This window comes from Sander lucioperca, chromosome 3, assembly GCF_008315115.2.
Source record: "Sander lucioperca isolate FBNREF2018 chromosome 3, SLUC_FBN_1.2, whole genome shotgun sequence".
Classification (NCBI taxonomy): Eukaryota; Metazoa; Chordata; class Actinopteri; order Perciformes; family Percidae; genus Sander; species Sander lucioperca.
The window spans coordinates 2,387,398-2,415,393 of NC_050175.1; the positions used below are offsets into that span (position 1 = coordinate 2,387,398).

The window sequence follows — 27,996 nt, forward strand, 5'->3', positions numbered from 1 at the left end:
CCGATGTGTGAGGCGTCCTTTCCCCGTTGTGTTTTTCCTAAACCCAACCTTTGAATAGATGGTTCCATTTTCGTGCTGGCCACCACGAAAAAAACAAGATAAATGTGTTGCTGTACACGAATCAACAGATTAAAAATAATGTGACCATTTCATGAACTGCCATGAAGCCAAAAGATCTTATTACAGAGAACTGTGCTGAGTCCAAAAGCTAACTCTCAACAGAAGGAAAGTTTTCAAACCTTGGACAGAACGACGCTGATAAATGTCAGATTTGGAAGAGTTGTGCAGGAAAATACACACCGGGCCAACACAGTCAATTTAGGAAATGAACTGGGAAAAATAAAAAAAAATAAAACAGAAAGAATAGCAGAAGATACATATAAATATGCTCTTGCTGCTTTATAGAATCAAACTTTACATTATTGTGCAAATCCTTCAACTGGAGCAATCTGTAACATGTATATAGTAGAAGTCAAAAAAGAATTCACTGCTTATCTCCCGTTCATGTGAGAAGATAGGAATGAGAGAGAGAATAAGCTGCTGTGGTTCCATAATACATATATAAAACAGTTTTCTCTGTATTAACAACAGAACTGGGTGGAGGGGAACTGCATCAGTAGTACATCAGCCCTGCAGAGCTCAGCTGGAGTGCTGTTCAGAACGGGGAGAGGCTTGGCACTTTGATATTGATGTCTCCGATGTTGATGTTGCGGGGAATCTCGGGCAGGTTCATGTTCTTCACGGCAGAGACAGCGCGAGCAGGGGCCGCCGATAGACCTCCCTGGCAACACAAAATAACATGGGAAACACCTTTAAAGCCACTGTGAGTGAAATTTATATATGAATACAGCATCTTTGAAATGATTGGCATGCCTACTGTCAGTATTTTATGAAAGTATTTAAGAACTATACCTTACTATTGCTTTTGCATGTTTTAGCCTACTTACAACATATTAAACATTCTTAACCACCAAACATGTTTAAAGTATTCCAACAGATTAAGCTTATTATCAGTCTTTCCAGAATTAGCATGTTTTTTTTAACCAGGTTACCATTTATTAGTTAATGTCACTACAGTAAGAACATCAGTTTGCCTGAGAGATTATGTCGCCAACACTTGTGTTATGAAAACGCCTTCTTGTCAGTACTTAAAAGCTAATTCAGAGGTGGGACTTCAGATTTGGTTCTGAACTGCAACCTTAAAGGTCCAGTGTGTAGGAATTTCTCCCATCTAGCGATGAGATCATATATCAATCAACTCTCTCTCGCCACGCAGTTCAAAGTACGTATTACAGCTACGGTAGCCTTCACGCTTCACAAAGCCAGTCTCTTGCTCTTTTCAATCTCCTTTTTCTTTTTCTGGGCAAAGAAGAAGAAGACTCCTGTTCCTGAAATTTGGATTTTGAATACGTGTGGTCCTCCATGTTTCCTTCTTCAAACTCCCCGGGGCCGGGAAGCTACAATACCCATTAGCAGCATTAGCAGCAGCTGTGAGTTTATCATGTGACAGAGAAAACATGAAAGGCGGAGCAGTATGTCCTGTATGTCCCTTACCGGCTAAGGTATTTCAAGATGGTGCATCAATATGGAGCGTCTACCCCAGTTCATGCGAGTGCGGAGAGAGAGGTTCAAGATGGCGTCTCAGTAACATCCTTTCCATGTGGCTCTGCAGTGTGAGGAACAACTAAACATGACAAAGGGCTGAGCAGAAGAAACCTTATTGAAAAATAACTTATCAAGATAACAACTCTCAGGAAGAACTTCTCATACAAGTGTTTTTTTTTCTTCACTCTATTCCCGAAAAAAGGTGCTAGCCGAGTTAACTAGTTAGCTAGTTATCCAGAAGGTTCGAGCAACCTACTAATTCAGCGTGGTCAAACTGACCTGACTTCGTTTTGAGAAACTAACACAGTAAGTGCCCTTTTTGACTTTTTTTTATTCTCTTTTTTTCGAAAAACTTTTGGAGCATGGAAGAAGTGGAAGATATGCATACTGTAATGCATTCTTATGCCAAGAAATCCCAGAGTGACCAATTTGAATCAAAAACTTCAACATTATCAGAGCAAACTGAGATGTGTGTAGAGCCTTCAAAGTTACCAGAAACTCCTAAACCGCGAGCAGCAAAGAAGTCCAAGTTAGGAACCAGAGACAAGAATGACTCTGAGCCTGTGTCCAACTCACATCTGTTAACAGTATTGGAAAGAATTGAAAAAATGCAAGAGGAATCACTCAGACGACTTCACTCATTAGAAATAACGGTAAAAGACAACACCAACTCCATCAAAAGCGTCACCGATGTACTTGACTCCATGGGAAAACAAGTCAAAGTCGTGACTCATGAAGTTGTATCCCTGCAGAAAAAAGTTGACATCTTAGAAAAGGAGAATGTCATTCTCTGGGACAGATGCAGCGACCTGGATACGTACAAAAGAAGATGGAACCTGTGAGTTGCTGGCATTCCTGAGCAAACTGGAGAGAATGTTAAGAATATCATCATTGACATTTTCAGCAAGGTTTCCCCTGACATCGCTCATCATCTGGCCTACTCCGTGGACATTGTGCACAGACTAGGTTCCTGCTCTGCTCAGGTGAACTCCAGCCGTCGCATCATTGTGGAGTTCCTGTCAAGATCGCATAGGGACAAAATGTGGAGGGATGCTAGATCAGCAGCCATACTCAAGGAAAAGAAAATAAGGCTATATGAAGATCTGACTCAGGAGATCAAGGACATCAGAAACAAGCTGTGGCCATTGGTTGAACAGGCGAGGAAGGAGGGGAAGAAAGCAGGCTTCAAAGGGTTCTTTGCATACATTAATGGTAAAAAAGTCACAGCTAATCATTGGTAAACGAAGGTTGTTTTACTGCTACTAGGCTGTCATTTTTGCCGGTGCTGTCCGAGATTTAATTTGGCCCACTCTTAAATGGGTGTTGAAGTTATTAATATTGTCTCATAGATAACAATCTAGTCTATTTCTGTTCTTTCATATGCAAATTTCGTAGGCCACTACTGTTAATCGCCAGAAAATGGCGCTTCTGTTATGTGATTTGATATCACCAACTTTTTATTTTTAACTTTAGGTAAAGAAGGGGGAGTTTAAGTCGTTAAAGTATCCTAGTGTTGAAATGAATAGGTTATCTCCTGGTGCTTATGCAGCATGTATATTACTGAACAGGATGGAAAACATGGCCTTACTATTTTGACTACAGAATTTGTTCCTCTACTGCAGAGTTAGTCTGCTATTAAGTGTTCAGAGAGGAAAGAATTGTACTTTTCTCTAGTTATCTGTGTTTCCTTCATAGTATTGTTCTATGTCTGCTGGGGTAGGGACTTTCAAACACAATTTTAAGGGAAATGTTATGGACACCGATGCAGATGTTTCAGGTCACTTTGTCAGTATGATTATAGCCATAAACACTCTTAATATTATTATTATCATCAACATTTATGGATACCACTCCTCTCTGGTACTAGTACACTCTTTGATACTTTGGAAGATAAAGTATCTTACTGGTTAACCAAATATCCCAATGCTTCTTTAATCTTAGGTGGGGATTTTAATATAGCCCTAAATAACACCATAGACAGATTCCCTCCAAGGAATTCAGTATCTCTCAACTCAACTCTGAAATGTTTTATGGAGAAGTTTGAACTAGTTGATGTCTGGAGGCAATTGTTTGTGAATTGCAAGTGAAGATGAGATTACTACGCAACTGGCATCTCTTTGTCAAAAGGAGCCCTTATCTAAATTGGAGAGGATTGAATATAAGCACTTACAAAATAAACTAGATGAATTATATATAGAAAAAGCTAAGGGTGCATACATTCGATCTAGATCCAAATGGTTAGAGGAGGGCGAGCAAAACTCAGCCTACTTTTTTAGATTGGAGAAAATTAGATCTCTTCTTGATACGATCGACAAACTAGACCTGACCAGACCAGATAGTTGATAATCCATTACATTACATTACATGTCATTTAGCTGACACTTTTATCCAAAGCGACTTACAATTGCTATATATAGATGTCAGAGGTTGCACGCCTCTGGAGTAACTACACTTAACTAGGAGTTAAGTGTCTTGCTCAGGGACACATTGGTTGATGTATCACAGTGGGAATTGAACCCGGGTCTCCCACACCAAAGGAATGTGTCATATCCACTGCGCCATCACCACCCCAAAGATATATCTGCCTTTTGCAACCGTTTTTACAGCAATCTATACACATCCAAATACTGTGAAGTGACAGCTAACTCATTTATAGACTAAATCAACAATTGTAAAGTTATTTCCGCAGAGGATAGGGATGCATGTGATTATAACATCTCCAATGTTGAGGTTCTGAAAGCTATTGATAGTCTTAAAAATAATAAAAGTCCAGGGTGTGATGGTATAACCTGAGTTCTATAAAATGTTTGACAAAGAACTGTCCCCCTTTTTGCTAAATGTTTTCTCAGAAAGCATTCGTAATGAAGCTCTTCCAACAACTCAAGGTATCACCCTGATTCCAAAGCCCAATAAAGATAAGGAAAATTTGGCGTCCAATTACACTGCTAAATAATGACTATAAAGTGTTGGCTATCATATTTGCTAATAGAATGAAATACTATCTGTACTCTATCATAGATGAGTCACAATCTGGATTTATGAGGAAACGTCATATTGCTAACAATGTTAGACTGATTTTGGATGTGCTAGACTATAAGGACCTCATCAATGATAACAGCTTTCTCTTGTTTCTTGATTTCTATAAAGCTTTTGACTCTCTTGAACATGGCTTCATTTTGAAAGCTCTTGATAAATTTGGTTTTGGTCACTTTTTTTGTAAAACTATTAGAACCCTGTATAAAAATGGCAATAGTGCAGTAAAATTAAATTAAAGGTTTAACGTGTCTCGTGGGGTTAAGCAAGGTTGCCCTATCTCACCCTACTTGTTCTTAATAGCTTCTCAACTCCTGGCGCTTCATATTTCAAACAGTGCCTTACAAGGAATCTTAATTGCAGATAGGCAGATTATAATCAGTCAATTTGCTGATGACACCACAATCTCCCTGAAGGACACCTCCCAAATTCCTCTGTCGTTAGAATTAATACTCAGATTTCCTGAGAAAATGTCAAATTCCAGTAACAATCAAGGAATATGCTATTATTTTTGATGCAATTCCCACTGGGATTATAATGTTGTTAAAGGGTAATACTCCCCCACAACCACTTACTCATCTAATCACATGAACTAATACTTCTGTGGGTGATTTGTGCTTCTCAACAGAAAATCGCAGCATTAATAGGAAAATTAGAGCTTTATTCCAGTCTGACATTGTTACTATTCCCTAGGTTATTCCATACTGGAATGGTATTGTAGAGAATATTCCTTGGAAGAAAGCATGGTCCTTACCTTTCAAATACCTTGTTACTAATAAAGTGAGAGAAATTCCACTTCAACTAATACACAGGTTTTACCCAGCAAAATCCTTCCTTAAAATATACAAACGGGATATAGAGTCTAACTGCTCGTTTTGTAATAGCACGGAGGAAAACGTGTCACATCTTTTCTGGAACTGTCCCCATACAGTAAAATTCTGGTCTGAGTTCCTAAAATTCATTCACTCTGTATTAATCCCAGATTTTTCATTTTGCTTTAAGGATGTTTTCTTTGGTATGTTTGACTTTAAAGCTGAATATGAAGGTAAACACTTTATTATACATCTTTTATTTCTATATGCTAAATACCACATCCATAGGAACAAATTCAATGGTTCTAAACCATTCTTTTCTGGTTTTATGACTGAATTTTTTTAATTTTAATTACATTGATTCAATTAAGTACTCAAAAAACACTAAGGCTGTAAGAACTCTGGATCTATATGAGTCGTGTGTGACTTCAAAGGTTTATTAATAAGGTTTTATTATTATATATATTTATCTATCTATTTATTTTTTTATCTGCCTACCAGCTTGTCCACTTAGGCCTATTGTGACTGTGGCTGTACCCCTGTATGCTGTATATCTGATGTAATACTGTATGTCATTTGTTCTATGTATTTTGTATTGTATTTGTCTGTAATGTTCTGTATGTATTCAAAAAAAAGTTCATGCGAGTGCAAATGTTAAATTTCAAGCCAAAAGGAATACTTGGAATTGATGGTGGTGGTAAATATTCATGAAAAAGGACAAGTTTGTGAACGGGCAACACATTTTGAGAATGATCAAATACTAAACACGTTACACACTGGACCTTTAAAAGGAACAGTCATTTTTGTGACTTTTTACGCTTCAGTTTTTGTACAGATTAAACAATTTTTTCATTCATTCAAACCTTTATTTAACCAGGATAAAAACTCCTTGAGATTACAAATCTCTTTTACAAGAGTGTCCTGGCAAGTGGCAGCAGCGTGATTTCAAAATAAATACAAAGACAATAACAAATAAAAAACATAGACACACCTTCATTCATCATATTCAAACAACATTGTCATCATAAAAAATCTGGGTCCTAAAACAATTTAAAAACAATGACAGACAGACCGCCTTTCTGCAAGATCCTTTAGAAAGCCTTTAAAAGAACAAAATGAGACCAACTCCTTCAACTGTAGTTCATTCTGAAGATGATTCCATGCAGATGGTGCTGCAACATTAAAAGCCTTTTTACTAAAGTCAGTGCAGGCTTTAGGGACTGATAATAAAAACAGATCCTGTGAACGCAAGTGATATGTCCCTGCAGACCTCGGGAGGATGTAAGCGTTCAGATAAGGAGGAAGTAGTCCTAATACTGCTTTATAAATAAAAAGATGCCAGTGCATCCAACGCCTGATTGAGAGGGAGAACCACTCGACCCGAGAATACAGCAAACAGTGATGAGTATGAGATTTTAAGTTTGTAATGAATCTTAAGGCTCCATGAAACTCCGTGTCCAAAGCATGAAGACACTGGGAGGTTGAATACATATATAAAATGTCACCATAGTCCAAAACAGAGAAGAATGTTGCATTTACAAGTTGTTTTTTTGCTTCAAAATTGTGATACGTGTAAATTAGTGAGCTTTAGAGGTGCTGATAGGGGGATTTCGTAATGTTTGGACACAGCCCGGCTAACTGTTTCCTCCTGTTTCCAGTCTTTATACTAAGCTAAGGTAACTCATGTCCAGGTTGTAGCATCATATTTAATGTACAAACATGAGTGGTATTAATCCTCTCATCCAGCTAAAGAAAGTAAGCGTATTTCCCAACACGTCGCACTATTCCTTTAATTAAAGAAGTAATTAAATCCAGGTTTTCTTTTGATAAGAAAACCTGGATTTAATTGCTTCTTTAATAACATTTATGTTGCACTTTTGTTTGTTTTCGGAGTTTCATTTTCCATCAACATACTGGCAGCCTATTCTCAAATTTCAGGTACATTGTAGAAGCCTCCAACAGGTGCTTGAATGCTACCCAGGCGCCTGGCGTGGTCCTTTAATGTAGCTAAGAGACTGACCTCTGACTTCTCCATGCGGTTCTGCACTTCGACCTGGGCTACGATCTCATTCATGTTGGTCTCCAACACCATGCCTCCCATCACCACCTCCTGCAAGATATAATGGACCTGCAGACAGACACAGCATCAATTCAGTCATTAGAAGACATCTCTGTGCATGCTTGCTGTGACTTCTGAATTATCTGCCAAATGCAACAGAACATTTTGAATGACGTCAGATAGAAAGTTCAATAATAAAAACTGGATTGCATCACATCTGACTCCTCCAGATGGCAGCCAGATGTAGGTGTTTAAAGCAGTGTTAAGTTCAGTACTTGCAACCCTGCTCATTTGCGTTTCTTTATACCAAATCATACAGAAGGCATGCAAGAGAGAGGTACACAATCTAATGCTGGAGAGTTCAGTCCTCTCTGGAATGTAATGTCACTCCTAAATTGAGATTTATGAATTCCTGTGGGCAGAAAATAATAGAGACTGTCTTCTATTGCAGAACTACTCTGAAGTTAAAGATTACAAACTAGAAACAGTCATGCATGGAACAGCTTTGAAACCAGTAAGGTTCAGTATTCATTAGGTAACTTTTATAAGAATATGTTTTGTCATATTTGCTGAAACTGTCACTATATCTTGACAGTAAGACATAGTAGATATAGTGACAGTTTGAGCAAATATAGCAAAAACTTATATATGAAAGTTACCAACTGTGGCTTTAAGCTATATTCCTAAATGTTCTCCATGCAAAAGAAATGCACTTTATCAGTAATAGCTGCATGAAATCACAGGAGGAAAATAAATTAAAACAGCCTTAATCTGTAATGTATTAATCTGTCCAAGTCCGACCCATAATATTAGGTCTGTTTAACCCTGCATGAGTCTATAAATTAGAATTTTACGATGCTATGCAGGACGGAGTTCTCCAGGTAGGAAAGCCTTCTGAGAGCAAAAGGTTTTCTTCTAGTAGAAATATTTCCAAGTTACATCTTGGGAACATTCCTCAGGCCAAACCCCAGTGCACCACATGACATCAATTTCCTGCTGGGAAAATTCAATCAAGATGGCCGTAGATTTGTGTGATTAGTCTCCAGCAACACGTCTAGCTCAGATCCAGGCAGGAACAGGAAGCCTTGTTGTAGTCTTCTAAATGAGCATGCACACAGTTCAAATGTAATTCCTTAAAACTAGCATCTGATAAAACATTTACAAGAAGAAACCCTGATGGGTTTTCCCCCATCATCCCTTTCAAAACAAAATGCTGCACTGACGATTCTCTCACTTCTGAGAGGACAATGTCAAGAGGAGGAGGAATTTCAAAGCTGTAGAATTACTTTTTCAAGAGCTACTGTAAAGTGTGAGGAGCCCACTTTGATGAACAGCATTACTAAAAATGCTGCTGGGTCCACACACCACAAGGAACTGGATACATTACAACCACACAGCTGTTCCTGCTAAGCAGATGGCTGTGTAGAAAACATGACTACACTATGCATTACCTTGGGGTAATGTCTCTCTACAGCTCGTTCCCCTCCTTTGAACCTTTTATTGAATATGAAAAACAAAACGATTAATAACAAACTGTATCGGAGTTGGCACACATACAGTTATTATAATGGAGTAAACAGGAGGGTTTTTGATGAAAATAACAGACTTGGTGTGCATGGCCCTAATGTTCCTGTAGTCTTAAGGGCCATCGACAACAAGACCGATAACTACAAATACATAGTTGACCTTCTGGGCTCAACTTACTCTTTTACTTCCTTACTTTTATTTTCAAGTCTACATTGACAGGCAATTTAAGATCTCATGGGAGAGCTGTTAAGAGATTTGTTGTCCCTCAGGTTAAAAATCAACAGTAGAGGTTGTTCCAACACTGGAAAGGGGCATCATTTTATATATATATATATATATATATATATATATATATATATATATTTTTTTTTTTTTTTTTTTCATTCAGCAGGTCATTCTGTGCTGCTAATCTTTGTCTAAAAGATTGGACACACCGAGCCAATAATCGGCCGTTGGACAGCGTGGGAGGTCAGTGCCGTCGCCTGATTGGTGGAGAGCTAACCAGGAAATGGGGAGCGGAATAAGAGTGACTAGAGTCTCTCAAAATCTGATGAAAACTGACCTTTGTTGATCTGAAATGAAGACAGATTCAGCAACTGCACAGCCTATTTCTCTCTTAAAATGTTTTCAGAAACACGTTTCAGTGAACTATTTTAGTCCAATATGAGATCGTATTCTGAACGAGCCGCCATGACAGTCTGTCTTTGAATGTCCCATAGACAGTATATAGAATGGACCAACAGATCCCGTGTCTCTGGACGGAGACCAGTGAAGGATATTAGAAGTCACTTTTCCGGAGCAACCTGTCTGAAAGTTGGAAGTCTTCTGGTAGCTGTGCCAAGAGAAATCTCAATCATTCCCAATCTAGCAGAGACGGAGAGCGTAGGTATATGTAAGGAGATAACATAGACACAGGCTAATTACTGATCACTAAAATGATAGTTAACATTAGTAATTAAACTTAAACAGCTAATGTGAGACGAAACTGCCTGAGAGCTTCTCCTGTACTATACGGTAATTCCTCTACTATGAGACAGTAAGTCTCGTGGTTATGACCCAATCGTTAGCCTATTTTTATAAAAACATCTGCTACGGAGCCATAACGTGAGGTACAAGGTAATGGAGCCTTTTATACATTGTCGTGTTTCTTTAGAAATAAACAATGGACAAATAGAGTCTTTAAACTCTTCAGATGTAAAGTTATTCTCTGTCAAAGTGACGTCAAAATGAATGGCAGTCAATGGGATGCTAACGGGAGGTGATGGCTTGGTAGCATCAAAATGGCGCCATAGGAGGTTCACGGTCCGAGGAGAAGCTTACCCCCTTGGGATTTCCGGAGGAGCCAGACCCACATGACGCGTTTGTCCAATCAGCTGCCAGTTTTCATTTTTGGGCAACAATACAGATTAGTGCCGCCTGCTGTTATGGAGAACTCGGGGAGACTGATCAGTAGGGATGAGCGAGTACAGCATTATCTGTATCTGTTAACCATATGAATTATCTGTATCTGTTAACCATATGAATTATCTGTATCTGTATATGTACTCGGACTGGGCGGGGCCTAACCAGCAGACAGTTTAAAAAAAAAAAAAAAAACTCTGATGACCGGCAGAGAGAGGGAGAGTGTGTGTGTGTGTAGCTAATTAATTTGTAATATAGTTTTATATCACTACTTCCTTTATTTTTTTTTTATAAAATACAGCAAGAAAGTGTCAGACATTCAGTGTGTGAAGTAAAAAAAACTGGTTAGAGTCAGCTGACGGTTTAAAAAAGAAAAAACATTTCCGACAGGCAGAGACGCAACGCGAGTCGCATTCTACCAAGCACCACGTCTGAACAAACCCCACGTTTACCAGAACTCTACTGGTTAATAAGTTAGTACTACAAACCGTAGTAAAAAACAAACCTGAAGCTGAAGAAACCCTAAACGTTAACGGAAAAGACCCGCGAACCTGAGTGACTGAGGGAGAGACAGAGAGAGAGAGAGAGAGAGAGAGAGAGAGAGACAGAGACAGAGACAGAGAGAGACAGAGAGAGAGACAGAGACAGAGAGAGAGAGAGACAGAGAGAGAGACAGAGACAGAGACAGAGACAGAGAGAGAGAGAGAGACAGAGAGAGAGAGAGAGAGAGAGACAGAGAGAGAGAGAGAGAGAGACAGAGAGAGAGAGAGAGAGACAGAGACAGAGAGAGACAGAGAGAGAGAGAGACAGAGACAGAGAGAGAGAGAGAGAGAGACAGAGAGAGAGAGCTGTTCTGTGTGAGTGAGCACGGCGGGACACAGCAACACAATACATCTGTATGTGTGTAGGGGAGGGGCTCTGTGACGACTAGCCTATCACAGAACGCAGACACAGTCAGCTACCCAATGAGGATTTTTATTCAATCCGAGCACAGATATTGACTCGTATTACTCGTATAATACTCGTACTCTGCAAAAGTGCTTTATCCGTACCGGATACTCGTTTCAGCCGAGTATCCGGCTCTACTCTACTGATCAGTCACACTGCCTTTTCTGCCGACGGTTGGCCGTCTGTTGGTGTGTAAGCAGCTTAAGTCAAAGCTACTGGTATGCCTCTGAGTACAACACCGAGGCACCAACAGTAGCAAAAACACTTGGAGGTCACCATAATAGAAAAGGCTCTCCTGTTCCCCACTCACCTTGTCCATGTGGAATATGAGGTCCAGCTCACAGACGTTTTCAAAGCATTTATCCAACGTTTCCACAAACACCTACAACAAAGAAGGTTTTTGGACAGTTAAACATCTCATGTAGTAGAGTAAACATTTCAGATGTTGTTATCAGGAAGAGAAATATTTTAAAGATTATATTTTGAGATTTCGATTATATTGGAGGGTGGGATAAATTCTAGACATCCTCTGGTATTTGTATTATCGTCAATAAATGAACACAGTTCTTAGAAGTCTGCTGAATAAGTAAGTAATAATAATAATAATAATAATAATAATAATAATAATAAGTAAAGTCAGTGGTTGGCCTCATACTAAACATTTTCAAAACTACAAAAACGGTGATTGGTTTTAAATATAATACCAATATTGATAATTACCCGACAGTGGGTGCTTTTTTTGTCCTTTTTTTATCGTTTTATTAATGATACGGGATTGTGCTGATAAACATCTGATGTCAGTGATCAGTGGGAGGACTGAGCAGGTAGACTAACTCACTTCCGATCCCAAACACTGATATTTCTTAACTTTTTAGGGCACTACTGTAGCTGTGAATGAACTATATCTCTTATGTGCTATCACAAGTGAAACTATTTTCCCACATGGACATCTTTATTATTATTGTATTGTTTACTGTCTCTATCTTATAAGATTTACACTGAGATCAACAGTAGAGTATGTTTCATTTCATCAATCTCTGGCATAAAAACAAACTTAAAATTAATCAAATAGGGCATAATGTAATGGAAAGGAGCTTTGTTAAGTAGCTCAAGTTTGGACCATTAATGATCAAACAGAAGGTGATGTTTGTTTTTACTTCCAAAACCCACACATTAAATGTGTCTATACAAAGCAATGAAATAAAGCAGATGCTGACCTGGATCAGGTCCAGGATGCCGAGCTCACTCTCAGACGAGTCCACACAGAAGACAAAGTAGAGGGTCGCGTAGTGCCGGTAAATCAGCTTGTAGTCAGAGCCACCAATGAGACTGCAAGAGGATAAAAATGCCACTTTAAAAGGACAATTTGGTATGTAAATGAGTAGATTAGAGCAGGGGTCTCCAACATTGTTTAGGCCAAAGACCCTTTAGCTAAAAGAGAGACAGAGTGTACTACTGTAGTCTACTGTATAAAATTAAGTTGCATTAAACTGGGACGCATGGATGAAAATAGGCCAATTTATGTTTGCTATTAAAATGTTAGATTCATGTTAATGAATATTTTCAGACATGCAAAAAATGCAAATGTTATTTTGTAAACACAATTTGGCAGCCCCCCTGCACTAACTCTCAGAACCCCCTAAAGGTCACGGACCCCCTGTTGAATATCTCTGGATTAGAGAAATGAAAAGAAGGTACTGAGACCAGGTCTACTTGAGTGGATTTGCCTCCATCTAAAGGTTAAAGTCCTGCTACTGCAGCTGCAGTCAGCCACGTGATGTCAGCTTCTGTAGTGACCATAGACTGTATAATCTTAGTGGACAGAGCATGTGTGACGTCACTCATTGGTTTGTGGAGATCTGCTATGAGTCGTAGAGTTTGCCGTTACGGGCGCAGCCATCCTGGTTGGGATGTGACGATTGTAGACAAGAGGGAGGAGTGAGGGAGGAGCCCTTACACTCTACGTTACGTTACACACTTTCACTGGCAATCACATCATAGCCACGCCCTAAAACACCCCCTGCTTTATCGCCGATTTTAAAATCAACAAGACCATAATTCAAAAAATGAACATCATTCTGTGTTGCAGAAGACTTAAAACTAGTGATTGAGACCATAAACTCATTATGAAAATGTTTACTGAGGTAATAAATCAAGTGAGAAGTGGGTCACTTTCTCATAGTCTTCTACAGAAACCGACCTCCTTTTGCAACCGCACGTGTCTCCCCCTGCTGGAATTCAGAGAGAATACAGGTTTAAGGAGTCTCCCCCTGTTGGAATTCAGAGAGAATACAGGTTTAAGGAGTCTCCCCCTGTTGGAATTCAGAGAGAATACAGGTTTAAGGAGTCTCCCCCTGCTGGAATTCAGAGAGAATACAGGTTTAAGGAGTTTCCCCCTGCAGGAATTCAGACAGAATGCAGGTTTAAGGGGTCTCCCCCTGCAGGAATTCAGATAGAATACAGGTTTAAGGAGTCTCCCCCTGCAGGAATTCAGACAGAATGCAGGTTTAAGGGGTCTCCACCTGCAGGAATTCAGATAGAATACAGGTTTAAGGAGCTTCCGCATTTGCAGCACTTTGCCGAACGGGATGCTCTGTCCATTAATATTAACAGTCTATGGTAGTAGTGACACATCAAACCAAATAGAGAAAAACCACAAATGTGGCCCAGGGTGTAAAGTAGTGAGTATCAACATTTTGTAAAAATGTCATGCCTTGTAGTCTCTACCAGCACAAACTTAAAAGTCTCCAAATGTATATAATCTCATGTTTAACTGTCCCACTACGTCAGTCTTCTTTGCCATAAACAAATAACAACATAAACTAAAATAGTACATTTCCAGCAGCTTTTCTCATAGTAGTGCATCTCTTTTTAGTATTATAAATACATGCTTAATTATTCAACATGTGAGTTTGGAACATAATCATAGCAAACAGCAACACTCACCTTCCACCCTCCAAGAAGTTGCAGACGTTGTCGTCTCTCTTAGATACCAAATGAAAAGTCTCCCGAATGATCTGCTGCTGCATGTCCTCCGCCTGCAAGGGAACCATGGGAACACGTTCCACTGGGTATTAAGCGCCAACCATTCTGGGAAATGTAGTCTGTTTGGTTGGAGTGCTTTCATTCTTAAAGCCCATGTTGCAGGGTTTATTTTCTAATGAATTTGTGCAATTTGCTTGTTGGTAATAAACATTTAAACTGTTACCCAACAACATCAAATACAATGGATATCACAAAACAGAATAAAATACGAAAAAGTAGTACTATTTTACAGCAGTTTTCAATGATTCCCTTTTCCCCCACAATGCATTGCATTACGTCATGTTGGGGAGACGACAGACGAAAGCCCCGAAGCCCCGTCTCGGTTCAACATAAGACATGTTGCGTTAGTGCTCCTTTTGTACCATCATTTTATTGAATGAAATGTTAAGCTTCGCTCCTATGAGATGGGTGGGTTTTTGTTACATACAAAGCTAACTGGCTATAGTTAGCCTGTATGCTAGCGGAATTAGCTAACGTTGCGTAACCAGCCAGCAACTTTGGCAATCAGCAGTAGTTTCGGTAGGCTAACCACGACAGTATTGTTGCCCACAATCAACCATTGCTGCTAAAAGCAGTCAACCTGCAGTGATATTTGAAATAGAGACACTTGTGGATGTGTTAGCTGTCGTGGTTAGCTCCCCGAAACTACTGCCGAAGCTACTGGCTGGCTACGCAACGTTAGCTAATTCCGCTAGCACAGGCTAACTATAGCCAGTTAACTTTGTGTGTAACGTAGCTAACATAAATCCACCCATCTCGTAGGAGCGAAGCTTAACATTTCATTCAATACAGTTATGGTACAAAAGGAGCACTAACGCCACATGTCTTATGTTGACAACGTGGACGCAGATATAGGAAACTCCAAAGGCAGTCGTAATATTTACCTAGCCGTCTAGGCTAACGTTGTTGCGCTAACGTTAGCAAAACGTCGGCGTAGCGTTAGCTAGCTGTCTAAACTTGTGAAAAGCCGAACAGCATCCCCATCCAAGTAATAAACACTAGGCAAATATGTTGTTACTGGAGCTAGTAGGGTCCATCAAAACGTGAGATATCTAATCGAAAATGTGTTTACAACGTCGGGGGATTTCACAGGTGAGACTGACTGGCAAGTTAGCCCATAGCTAGCATGATGCCTTCTATTTCTAGATCTAGATAAGTTTACTGGTACTTATCTGAACTAACGACATGATCACTGTCACTAAATATAAAGAAAACATTGACTTTCACTCGGTGCTATTCACTGACAGTAAAAACACCTCTTCCACCTCTTCCTCATCCCAGTCAGTCACCATAGTTCTAGTACTAGGCTGAGGCACGTCTCCCCAACGTGACGTCATCACCGAATTGCGTTAAAAAACCCACTAAACGACTAAAACTGGCCTTTAACACTATTTGGAGACATTTTTTTAAATTTTTTTTTAATTTATTATTTATGGTGGTTAACCTGCAACATGGGCTTTAACAATTAGCTAGCTGGCTGATACAGTACTGAAAGTCGCGCAAGATAAAAAAAAAAAATTAAAAAATTAAAATATGTTGCAAAGAGAGACGCTTGCCTAATCGGCAAAGGAGGGAAATTAAAGTAACAAGTTTGCTCCCAACAGTTAAAGTTACATTATTGCAAGCTAGCATCAGCTAACGTTATGTGTAAGTTGTTTATGTTGTCTTAGTTCATGAACACACACATATCGAGGTCTAGTAACACACACATATCGAGGTCTAGTAACACACACACATATCTAGGTCTAGTAACACACACATCTAGGTCTAGTAACACACACACATCAAGGTCTAGTAACACACACACATCGAGGTCTAGTAACACACACACATCGAGGTCTAGTAACACACACACATATCGAGGTCTAGTAACACACACATATCGAGGTCTACTAACACACACATATCGAGTTCTAGTAACACACACATATCGAGGTCTAGTAACACACACATATCGAGTTCTAGTAACACACACATATCGAGGTCTACTAACACACACATATCGAGGTCTAGTAACACACACATATCGAGGTCTACTAACACACACATATCGAGGTCTACTAACACACACATATCGAGGTCTAGTAACACACACACATATCGAGGTCTAGTAACACACACATATATCGGTCTAGTAACACACACACATATCGAGGTCTAGTAACACACACATATCGAGGTCTACTAACACACACATATCAAGTTCTAGTAACACACACATATCGAGGTCTAGTAACACACACATATCGAGTTCTAGTAACACACACATATCGAGGTCTACTAACACACACATATCGAGGTCTAGTAACACACACATATATCGGTCTAGTAACACACACATATCTAGGTCTAGTAACACACACATCTAGGTCTAGTAACACACACACATCAAGGTCTAGTAACACACACACATCGAGGTCTAGTAACACACACACATCGAGGTCTAGTAACACACACACATATCGAGGTCTAGTAACACACACATATCGAGGTCTACTAACACACACATATCGAGTTCTAGTAACACACACATATCGAGGTCTAGTAACACACACATATCGAGTTCTAGTAACACACACATATCGAGGTCTACTAACACACACATATCGAGGTCTAGTAACACACACATATCGAGGTCTACTAACACACACATATCGAGGTCTACTAACACACACATATCGAGGTCTAGTAACACACACACATATCGAGGTCTAGTAACACACACATATATCGGTCTAGTAACACACACACATATCGAGGTCTAGTAACACACACATATCGAGGTCTACTAACACACACATATCAAGTTCTAGTAACACACACATATCGAGGTCTAGTAACACACACATATCGAGTTCTAGTAACACACACATATCGAGGTCTACTAACACACACATATCGAGGTCTAGTAACACACACATATATCGGTCTAGTAACACACACATATCTAGGTCTAGTAACACACACATATCTAGGTCTAGTAACACACACATATCGAGGTCTAGTAACACACACACATATATCGGTCTAGTAACACACACACATATCGAGGTCTAGTAACACACACATATCGAGTTCTAGTAACACACACATATCGAGTTCTAGTAACACACACATATCGAGTTCTAGTAACACACACACATATCTAGGTCTAGTAACACACACATATCGGTCTAGTAACACACACATATTGAGGTCTAGTAACACACACATATCGAGGTCTAGTAACACACACACATATCGAGGTCTAGTAACACACACATATCGAGGTCTAGTAACACACACATATTGAGGTCTAGTAAAACACACACATCGGTCTAGTAACACATACACATATATCGGTCTAGTAACACACACACATATCGAGGTCTAGTAACACACACACATATATCGGTCTAGTAACACACACATCGAGGTCTAGTAACACACACATATCAAGGTCTAGTAACACACACACATATCAAGGTCTAGTAACACACACACATATCAAGGTCTAGTAACACACACACATATCAAGGTCTAGTAACACACACACATATCAAGGTCTAGTAACACACACACATATCAAGGTCTAGTAACACACACACATATCTAGGTCTAGTAACACACACATATCGAGGTCTAGTAACACACACATATCTAGGTCTAGTAACACACACATATCAAGGTCTAGTAACACACACACATATCAAGGTCTAGTAACACACACACATATCTAGGTCTAGTAACACACACATATCGAGGTCTAGTAACACACACACATATCAAGGTCTAGTAACACACACATATCTAGGTCTAGTAACACACACATATCGAGGTCTAGTAACACACACACATATCTAGGTCTAGTAACACACACATATCTAGGTCTAGTAACACACACACATATCTAGGTCTAGTAACAGACACACATATGTGTCTAGTAGACACATATCGAGGTCTAGTAACACACACATATCGAGGTCTAGTAACACACACACATATCTAGGTCTAGTAACAGACACACATATTGAGGTCTAGTAACACACACATATATCGGTCTAGTAACACACACATATCTAGGTCTAGTAACACACACACATATCGAGGTCTAGTAACACACACACATATCGAGGTCTAGTAACACACACATATATCGGTCTAGTAACACACACATATCTAGGTCTAGTAACACACACATATCGAGGTCTAGTAACACACACATATTGAGGTCTAGTAACACACACACATATCGGTCTAGTAACACACACACATATCGAGGTCTAGTAACACACACATATATCGGTCTAGTAACACACACATATCTAGGTCTAGTAACACACACACATATCGAGGTCTAGTAACACACACATATTGAGGTCTAGTAAAACACACACATATATCGGTCTAGTAACACATACACATATATCGGTCTAGTAACACACACACATATCGAGGTCTAGTAACACACACATATCGAGGTCTAGTAACACACACACATATATCGGTCTAGTAACACACACATCGAGGTCTAGTAACACACACATATCTAGGTCTAGTAACACACACATATCAAGGTCTAGTAACACACACACATATCAAGGTCTAGTAACACACACACATATCAAGGTCTAGTAACACACACACATATCTAGGTCTAGTAACACACACATATCGAGGTCTAGTAACACACACACATATCAAGGTCTAGTAACACACACATATCAAGGTCTAGTAACACACACACATATCGAGGTCTAGTAACACACACATATCGAGGTCTAGTAACACACACATATCTAGGTCTAGTAACACACACATATCAAGGTCTAGTAACACACACACATATCAAGGTCTAGTAACACACACACATATCAAGGTCTAGTAACACACACACATATCTAGGTCTAGTAACACACACATATCAAGGTCTAGTAACACACACATATCTAGGTCTAGTAACACACACATATCTAGGTCTAGTAACACACACACATATCTAGGTCTAGTAACAGACACACATATGTGTCTAGTAGACACATATCGAGGTCTAGTAACACACACATATCGAGGTCTAGTAACACACACACATATCTAGGTCTAGTAACAGACACACATATTGAGGTCTAGTAACACACACATATATCGGTCTATCAACACACACATATCTAGGTCTAGTAACACACACACATATCGAGGTCTAGTAACACACACACATATCGAGGTCTAGTAACACACACATATATCGGTCTAGTAACACACACATATCTAGGTCTAGTAACACACACATATCGAGGTCTAGTAACACACACATATTGAGGTCTAGTAACACACACACACATATATCGGTCTAGTAACACACACACATATCGAGGTCTAGTAACACACACATATATCGGTCTAGTAACACACACATATCTAGGTCTAGTAACACACACACATATCGAGGTCTAGTAACACACACACATATATCGGTCTAGTAACACACACATCGAGGTCTAGTAACACACACATATCTAGGTCTAGTAACACACACATATCAAGGTCTAGTAACACACACACATATCAAGGTCTAGTAACACACACACATATCTAGGTCTAGTAACACACACATATCGAGGTCTAGTAACACACACACACATATCAAGGTCTAGTAACACACACATATCTAGGTCTAGTAACACACACACATCGAGGTCTAGTAACACACACATATCAAGGTCTAGTAACACACACACATATCTAGGTCTAGTAACACACACATATCTAGGTCTAGTAACACACACACATATGTGTCTAGTAGACACATATCGAGGTCTAGTAACACACACATATCGAGGTCTAGTAACACACACACATATCTAGGTCTAGTAACAGACACACATATTGAGGTCTAGTAACACACACATATATCGGTCTAGTAACACACACATATCTAGGTCTAGTAACACACACACATATCGAGGTCTAGTAACACACACACATATCGAGGTCTAGTAACACACACACATATATCGGTCTAGTAACACACACATCTAGGTCTAGTAACACACACATTGAGGTCTAGTAACACACACACATATATCGGTCTAGTAACACACACACATATCGAGGTCTAGTAACACAAACATATATCGGTCTAGTAACACACACATATCTAGGTCTAGTAACACACACACATATCGAGGTCTAGTAACACACACACATATATCGGTCTAGTAACACGCACATCGAGGTCTAGTAACACACACACATATCAAGGTCTAGTAACACACACATATCTAGGTCTAGTAACACACACACATCGAGGTCTAGTAACACGCACATATCAAGGTCTAGTAACACACACACATATCTAGGTCTAGTAACACACACATATCTAGGTCTAGTAACACACACACATATCTAGGTCTAGTAACAGACACACATATGTGTCTAGTAGACACATATCGAGGTCTAGTAACACACACACATATCTAGGTCTAGTAACAGACACACATATCGAGGTCTAGTAACACACACATATATCGGTCTAGTAACACACACATATCTAGGTCTAGTAACACACACACATATCTAGGTCTAGTAACACACACATCTAGGTGTAGTAACACACACATCTAGGTCTAGTAACACACACATCTAGGTCTAGTAACACACACACATATCTAGGTCTAGTAACACACATATCTAGGTCTAGTAACACACACACATATCGAGGTCTAGTAACACACACATCAAGGTCTAGTAACACACACACATATCGAGGTCTAGTAACACACACATCTAGGTCTAGTAACACACACACATATCGAGGTCTAGTAACACAGACATCTAGGTCTAGTAACACACACATATCGAGGTTTAGTAACACACACACATATCGAGGTCTAGTAACACACACATATCTAGGTCTAGTAACACACACACATCGAGGTCTAGTAACACACACACATCGAGGTCTAGTAACACACACACATCGAGGTCTAGTAACACACACACATCGAGGTCTACTAACACACATATCAAGTTCTAGTAACACACACATATCGAGGTCTAGTAACACACACACATATCGAGGTCTAGTAACACACACACACACACATCTAGGTCTAGTAACACACACACATCGAGGTCTAGTAACACACACACATATCGAGGTCTAGTAACACACACATATCGAGTTCTAGTAACACACACATATCGAGGTCTAGTAACACACACATCGAGGTCTAGTAACACACACATATCTAGGTCTAGTAACACACACACATATCGAGGTCTAGTAACACACACACATATCGGTCTAGTAACACACACATCTAGGTCTAGTAACACATACATATCTAGGTCTAGTAACACACACACATATCTAGGTCTAGTAACACACACATATCGAGGTCTAGTAACACACACACATATCGAGGTCTAGTAACACACACATCTAGGTCTAGTAACACACACATATCTAGGTCTAGTAACAGACACACATATCTAGGTCTAGTAACACACACATATCGAGGTCTAGTAACACACACACATATCGAGGTCTAGTAACACACACATATATCGGTCTAGTAACACACACATATCTAGGTCTAGTAACACACACACACATATCTAGGTCTAGTAACACACACACATATCTAGGTCTAGTAACACACACACATAGAGGTCTAGTAACACACACACATATCGAGGTCTAGTAACACACACATCTAGGTCTAGTAACACACACATATCGAGGTCTAGTAACACACACACATATCGAGGTCTAGTAACACACACACATATCGAGGTCTAGTAACACACACATATCGAGGTCTAGTAACACACACACATATCGAGGTCTAGTAACACACACACATATCTAGGTCTAGTAACACACACATATCTAGGTCTAGTAACACACACACATCGAGGTCTAGTAACACACACACATCGAGGTCTAGTAACACACACACATCGAGGTCTAGTAACACACACACATCGAGGTCTACTAACACACACATATCAAGTTCTAGTAACACACACATATCGAGGTCTAGTAACACACAAATATCGAGTTCTAGTAACACACACACATCGAGGTCTAGTAACACACACACATATCGAGGTCTAGTAACACACACATATCGAGGTCTACTAACACACACATATCGAGTTCTAGTAACACACACATATCGAGGTCTAGTAACACACACATATCGAGTTCTAGTAACACACACATATCGAGGTCTAGTAACACACACATAACGAGGTCTAGTAACACACACACATATCGAGGTCTAGTAACACACACACATATCGAGGTCTAGTAACACACACACATATCTAGGTCTAGTAACGCACACATATCGAGGTCTAGTAACACACACACACACACACACACACACAGAGGTCTAGTAACACACACATATCGAGGTCTAGTAACACACACACATATCGAGGTCTAGTAACACACACACATATCTAGGTCTAGTAACACACACATATCTAGGTCTAGTAACACACACACATCGAGGTCTAGTAACACACACACACATCGAGGTCTAGTAACACACACACATCGAGGTCTAGTAACACACACACATCGAGGTCTACTAACACACACATATCAAGTTCTAGTAACACACACATATCGAGGTCTAGTAACACACAAATATCGAGTTCTAGTAACACACACACATCGAGGTCTAGTAACACACACACATATCGAGGTCTAGTAACACACACATATCGAGGTCTACTAACACACACATATCGAGTTCTAGTAACACACACATATCGAGGTCTAGTAACACACACATATCGAGTTCTAGTAACACACACATATCGAGGTCTAGTAACACACACATAACGAGGTCTAGTAACACACACACATATCGAGGTCTAGTAACACACACACATATCGAGGTCTAGTAACACACACACATATCTAGGTCTAGTAACGCACACATATCGAGGTCTAGTAACACACACACACACACACACACAGAGGTCTAGTAACACACACATATCTAGGTCTAGTAACACACACACACATATCTAGGTCTAGTAACACACACATATCGAGGTCTAGTAACACACACACACACACATATCTAGGTCTAGTAACACACACATATTGAGGTCTAGTAAAACACACAAATATCGAGGTCTAGTAACACACACATATCTAGGTCTAGTAACACACACACATATCGAGGTCTAGTAACACACACACACATATCTAGGTCTAGTAACACACACATATTGAGGTCTAGTAACACACACACACATAACGAGGTCTAGTAACACACACACATATTGAGGTCTAGTAAAACACACACATAACGAGGTCTAGTAACACACACACATATTGAGGTCTAGTAAAACACACACATATCGAGGTCTAGTAACACACACATAACGAGGTCTAGTAACACACACACATATCGAGGTCTAGTAACACACACACATATCGAGGTCTAGTAACACACACACATATCGAGGTCTAGTAACACACACACATATCTAGGTCTAGTAACGCACACATATCGAGGTCTAGTAACACACACACACACACACACAGAGGTCTAGTAACACACACATATCTAGGTCTAGTAACACACACACACACATATCTAGGTCTAGTAACACACACATATCGAGGTCTAGTAACACACACACACATATCTAGGTCTAGTAACACACACATATTGAGGTCTAGTAAAACACACAAATATCGAGGTCTAGTAACACACACATATCTAGGTCTAGTAACACACACACATATCGAGGTCTAGTAACACACACACACATATCTAGGTCTAGTAACACACACATATTGAGGTCTAGTAAAACACACACATAACGAGGTCTAGTAACACACACACACACATATTGAGGTCTAGTAACACAGACATAACGAGGTCTAGTAACACACACACACACACACACACACACACACACACATATTGAGGTCTAGTAACACACACATAACGAGGTCTAGTAAAACACACATATTGAGGTCTAGTAACACACACATAACGAGGTCTAGTAAAACACACATATTGAGGTCTAGTAACACACACATAACGAGGTCTAGTAACACACACACATATCGAGGTCTAGTAACACACACACACACACACATATCTAGGTCTAGTAACACACACATATTGAGGTCTAGTAAAACACACACATAACGAGGTCTAGTAACACACACACATATTGAGGTCTAGTAAAACACACACATAACGAGGTCTAGTAACACACACACATATTGAGGTCTAGTAAAACACACATATCGAGGTCTAGTAACACACACATAACGAGGTCTAGTAACACACACACATATCTAGGTCTAGTAACGCACACATATCGAGGTCTAGTAACACACACACACACACACAGAGGTCTAGTAACACACACATATCTAGGTCTAGTAACACACACACACATATCTAGGTCTAGTAACACACACATATCGAGGTCTAGTAACACACACACACACACATATCTAGGTCTAGTAACACACACATATTGAGGTCTAGTAAAACACACAAATATCGAGGTCTAGTAACACACACATATCTAGGTCTAGTAACACACACACATATCGAGGTCTAGTAACACACACACACATATCGAGGTCTAGTAACACACACATATTGAGGTCTAGTAAAACACACACATAACGAGGTCTAGTAACACACACACATATTGAGGTCTAGTAACACACACATAACGAGGTCTAGTAACACACACACATATCGAGGTCTAGTAACACACACACACATATCTAGGTCTAGTAACACACACATATTGAGGTCTAGTAAAACACACACATAACGAGGTCTAGTAACACACACACATATTGAGGTCTAGTAACACACACACACATATCTAGGTCTAGTAACACACACACATATTGAGGTCTAGTAAAACACACACATAACGAGGTCTAGTAACACACACACATATTGAGGTCTAGTAAAACACACACATAACGAGGTCTAGTAACACACACACATATCGAGGTCTAGTAACACACACACACATATCTAGGTCTAGTAACACACACATATTGAGGTCTAGTAAAACACACACATAACGAGGTCTAGTAACACACACACACATATTGAGGTCTAGTAACACACACATAACGAGGTCTAGTAACACACACACATATCGAGGTCTAGTAACACACACACACACACACACACACACACACATATTGAGGTCTAGTAACACACACATAACGAGGTCTAGTAAAACACACACATATTGAGGTCTAGTAACACACACATAACGAGGTCTAGTAACACACACACATATCGAGGTCTAGTAACACACACACACACACATATCTAGGTCTAGTAACACACACATATTGAGGTCTAGTAAAACACACACATAACGAGGTCTAGTAACACACACACATATTGAGGTCTAGTAAAACACACACATAACGAGGTCTAGTAACACACACACATATTGAGGTCTAGTAAAACACACATATCGAGGTCTAGTAACACACACATAACGAGGTCTAGTAACACACACACATATCTAGGTCTAGTAACGCACACATATCGAGGTCTAGTAACACACACACACACACACAGAGGTCTAGTAACACACACATATCTAGGTCTAGTAACACACACACACATATCTAGGTCTAGTAACACACACATATCGAGGTCTAGTAACACACACACACACACATATCTAGGTCTAGTAACACACACATATTGAGGTCTAGTAAAACACACAAATATCGAGGTCTAGTAACACACACATATCTAGGTCTAGTAACACACACACATATCGAGGTCTAGTAACACACACACACATATCGAGGTCTAGTAACACACACATATTGAGGTCTAGTAAAACACACACATAACGAGGTCTAGTAACACACACACATATTGAGGTCTAGTAACACACACACATATCTAGGTCTAGTAACACACACACATATCGAGGTCTAGTAACACACACATAACGAGGTCTAGTAACACACACACATATCGAGGTCTAGTAACACACACACACATATCTAGGTCTAGTAACACACACATATTGAGGTCTAGTAAAACACACACATAACGAGGTCTAGTAACACACACACATATTGAGGTCTAGTAACACACACACACATATCTAGGTCTAGTAACACACACATATTGAGGTCTAGTAAAACACACAAATATCGAGGTCTAGTAACACACACATATCTAGGTCTAGTAACACACACACATATCGAGGTCTAGTAACACACACACACATATCGAGGTCTAGTAACACACACATATTGAGGTCTAGTAAACACACACATAACGAGGTCTAGTAACACACACACATATTGAGGTCTAGTAACACACACACACATATCTAGGTCTAGTAACACACACATATTGAGGTCTAGTAACACACACATAACGAGGTCTAGTAACACACACACATATCGAGGTCTAGTAACACACACACACATATCTAGGTCTAGTAACACACACATATTGAGGTCTAGTAAAACACACACATAACGAGGTCTAGTAACACACACACATATTGAGGTCTAGTAACACACACACACATATCTAGGTCTAGTAACACACACATATTGAGGTCTAGTAAAACACACACATAACGAGGTCTAGTAACACACACACATATTGAGGTCTAGTAAAACACACACATAACGAGGTCTAGTAACACACACACATATCGAGGTCTAGTAACACACACACACATATCTAGGTCTAGTAACACACACATATTGAGGTCTAGTAAAACACACACATAACGAGGTCTAGTAACACATACACATATCGAGGTCTAGTAACACACACACACACACATATTGAGGTCTAGTAACACACACACATAACGAGGTCTAGTAACACACACACATATCGAGGTCTAGTAACACATACACATATCGAGGTCTAGTAACACACACACACACACACATATTGAGGTCTAGTAACACACACACATAACGAGGTCTAGTAACACACACACATATCGAGGTCTAGTAACACACACACACACACACACACACACACACACACACATATTGAGGTCTAGTAACACACACATAACGAGGTCTAGTAAAACACACATATCGAGGTCTAGTAACACACACATATCGAGGTCTAGCTAACTAGGTGGTGCTAAGCCATAGACAGTATATAAGAAGGTGCTAACATAGATATAGATTGTTCTATATCTATGGGTGCTATGCCCACACTAACTCTCAGCTAGCTAGCTAAACAAGAGTGAAGACAATGCTAATGTTTTGAACAACAACACCAAAATACTTACAAAATACTGATAGAATCTGATCAGCCGCGGTTTTCCGTGGTTGTTAAATATCAAGATGGCTTTAATCATGACTCTTCTTTGGTGTTGTCAAATGACAATATAAAGTAATAATTAAATTATTAAGGTTTTGACTGTTTAGATGACGTTAGTTAGAGTGCTAAACGGCCTCACAGCTAGCTGCCGGATGAGTTAATTGGCTACATCCGGTTGCGTTTCCACATTCAGCAGTCGACCTCAAACAAATACCTCCGGTCTTTTGGTCCGGAC

At 39.6% G+C, this 27,996-nt stretch overlaps 1 protein-coding gene across 1 annotated transcript; it reads right to left on the reverse strand.

Moving 5' to 3' along the window:
• Nucleotides 1-380: 380 nt before the first annotated feature.
• Nucleotides 381-27,991, reverse strand: ap3s2 (adaptor related protein complex 3 subunit sigma 2). The gene is made up of 6 exons (XM_031309683.2): nucleotides 27,730-27,991; nucleotides 14,332-14,423; nucleotides 12,603-12,714; nucleotides 11,696-11,767; nucleotides 7,471-7,578; nucleotides 381-781 (listed from the first exon to the last, which is right to left on the reverse strand). The coding sequence occupies exons 1-6, from the start codon at nucleotides 27,796-27,798 to the stop codon at nucleotides 656-658; spliced, it is 579 nt and encodes a 192-aa protein (XP_031165543.1). The 5' UTR covers nucleotides 27,799-27,991; the 3' UTR covers nucleotides 381-655.
• Nucleotides 27,992-27,996: the final 5 nt, after the last annotated feature.

Coding starts and splice junctions, on each gene's coding strand:
- ap3s2 (XM_031309683.2), bottom strand. CDS start 27,798: ATGATTAAAGCCATCTTGATATTTAACAACCACGGAAAACCGCGGCTG. Junction 14,424..27,729: donor TCAGATTCTATCAGTATTTT/GTAAGTATTTTG, acceptor GTTCCCTTGCAG/GCGGAGGACATGCAGCAGCA. Junction 12,715..14,331: donor AACTTCTTGGAGGGTGGAAG/GTGAGTGTTGCT, acceptor ATCCTCTTGCAG/TCTCATTGGTGGCTCTGACT.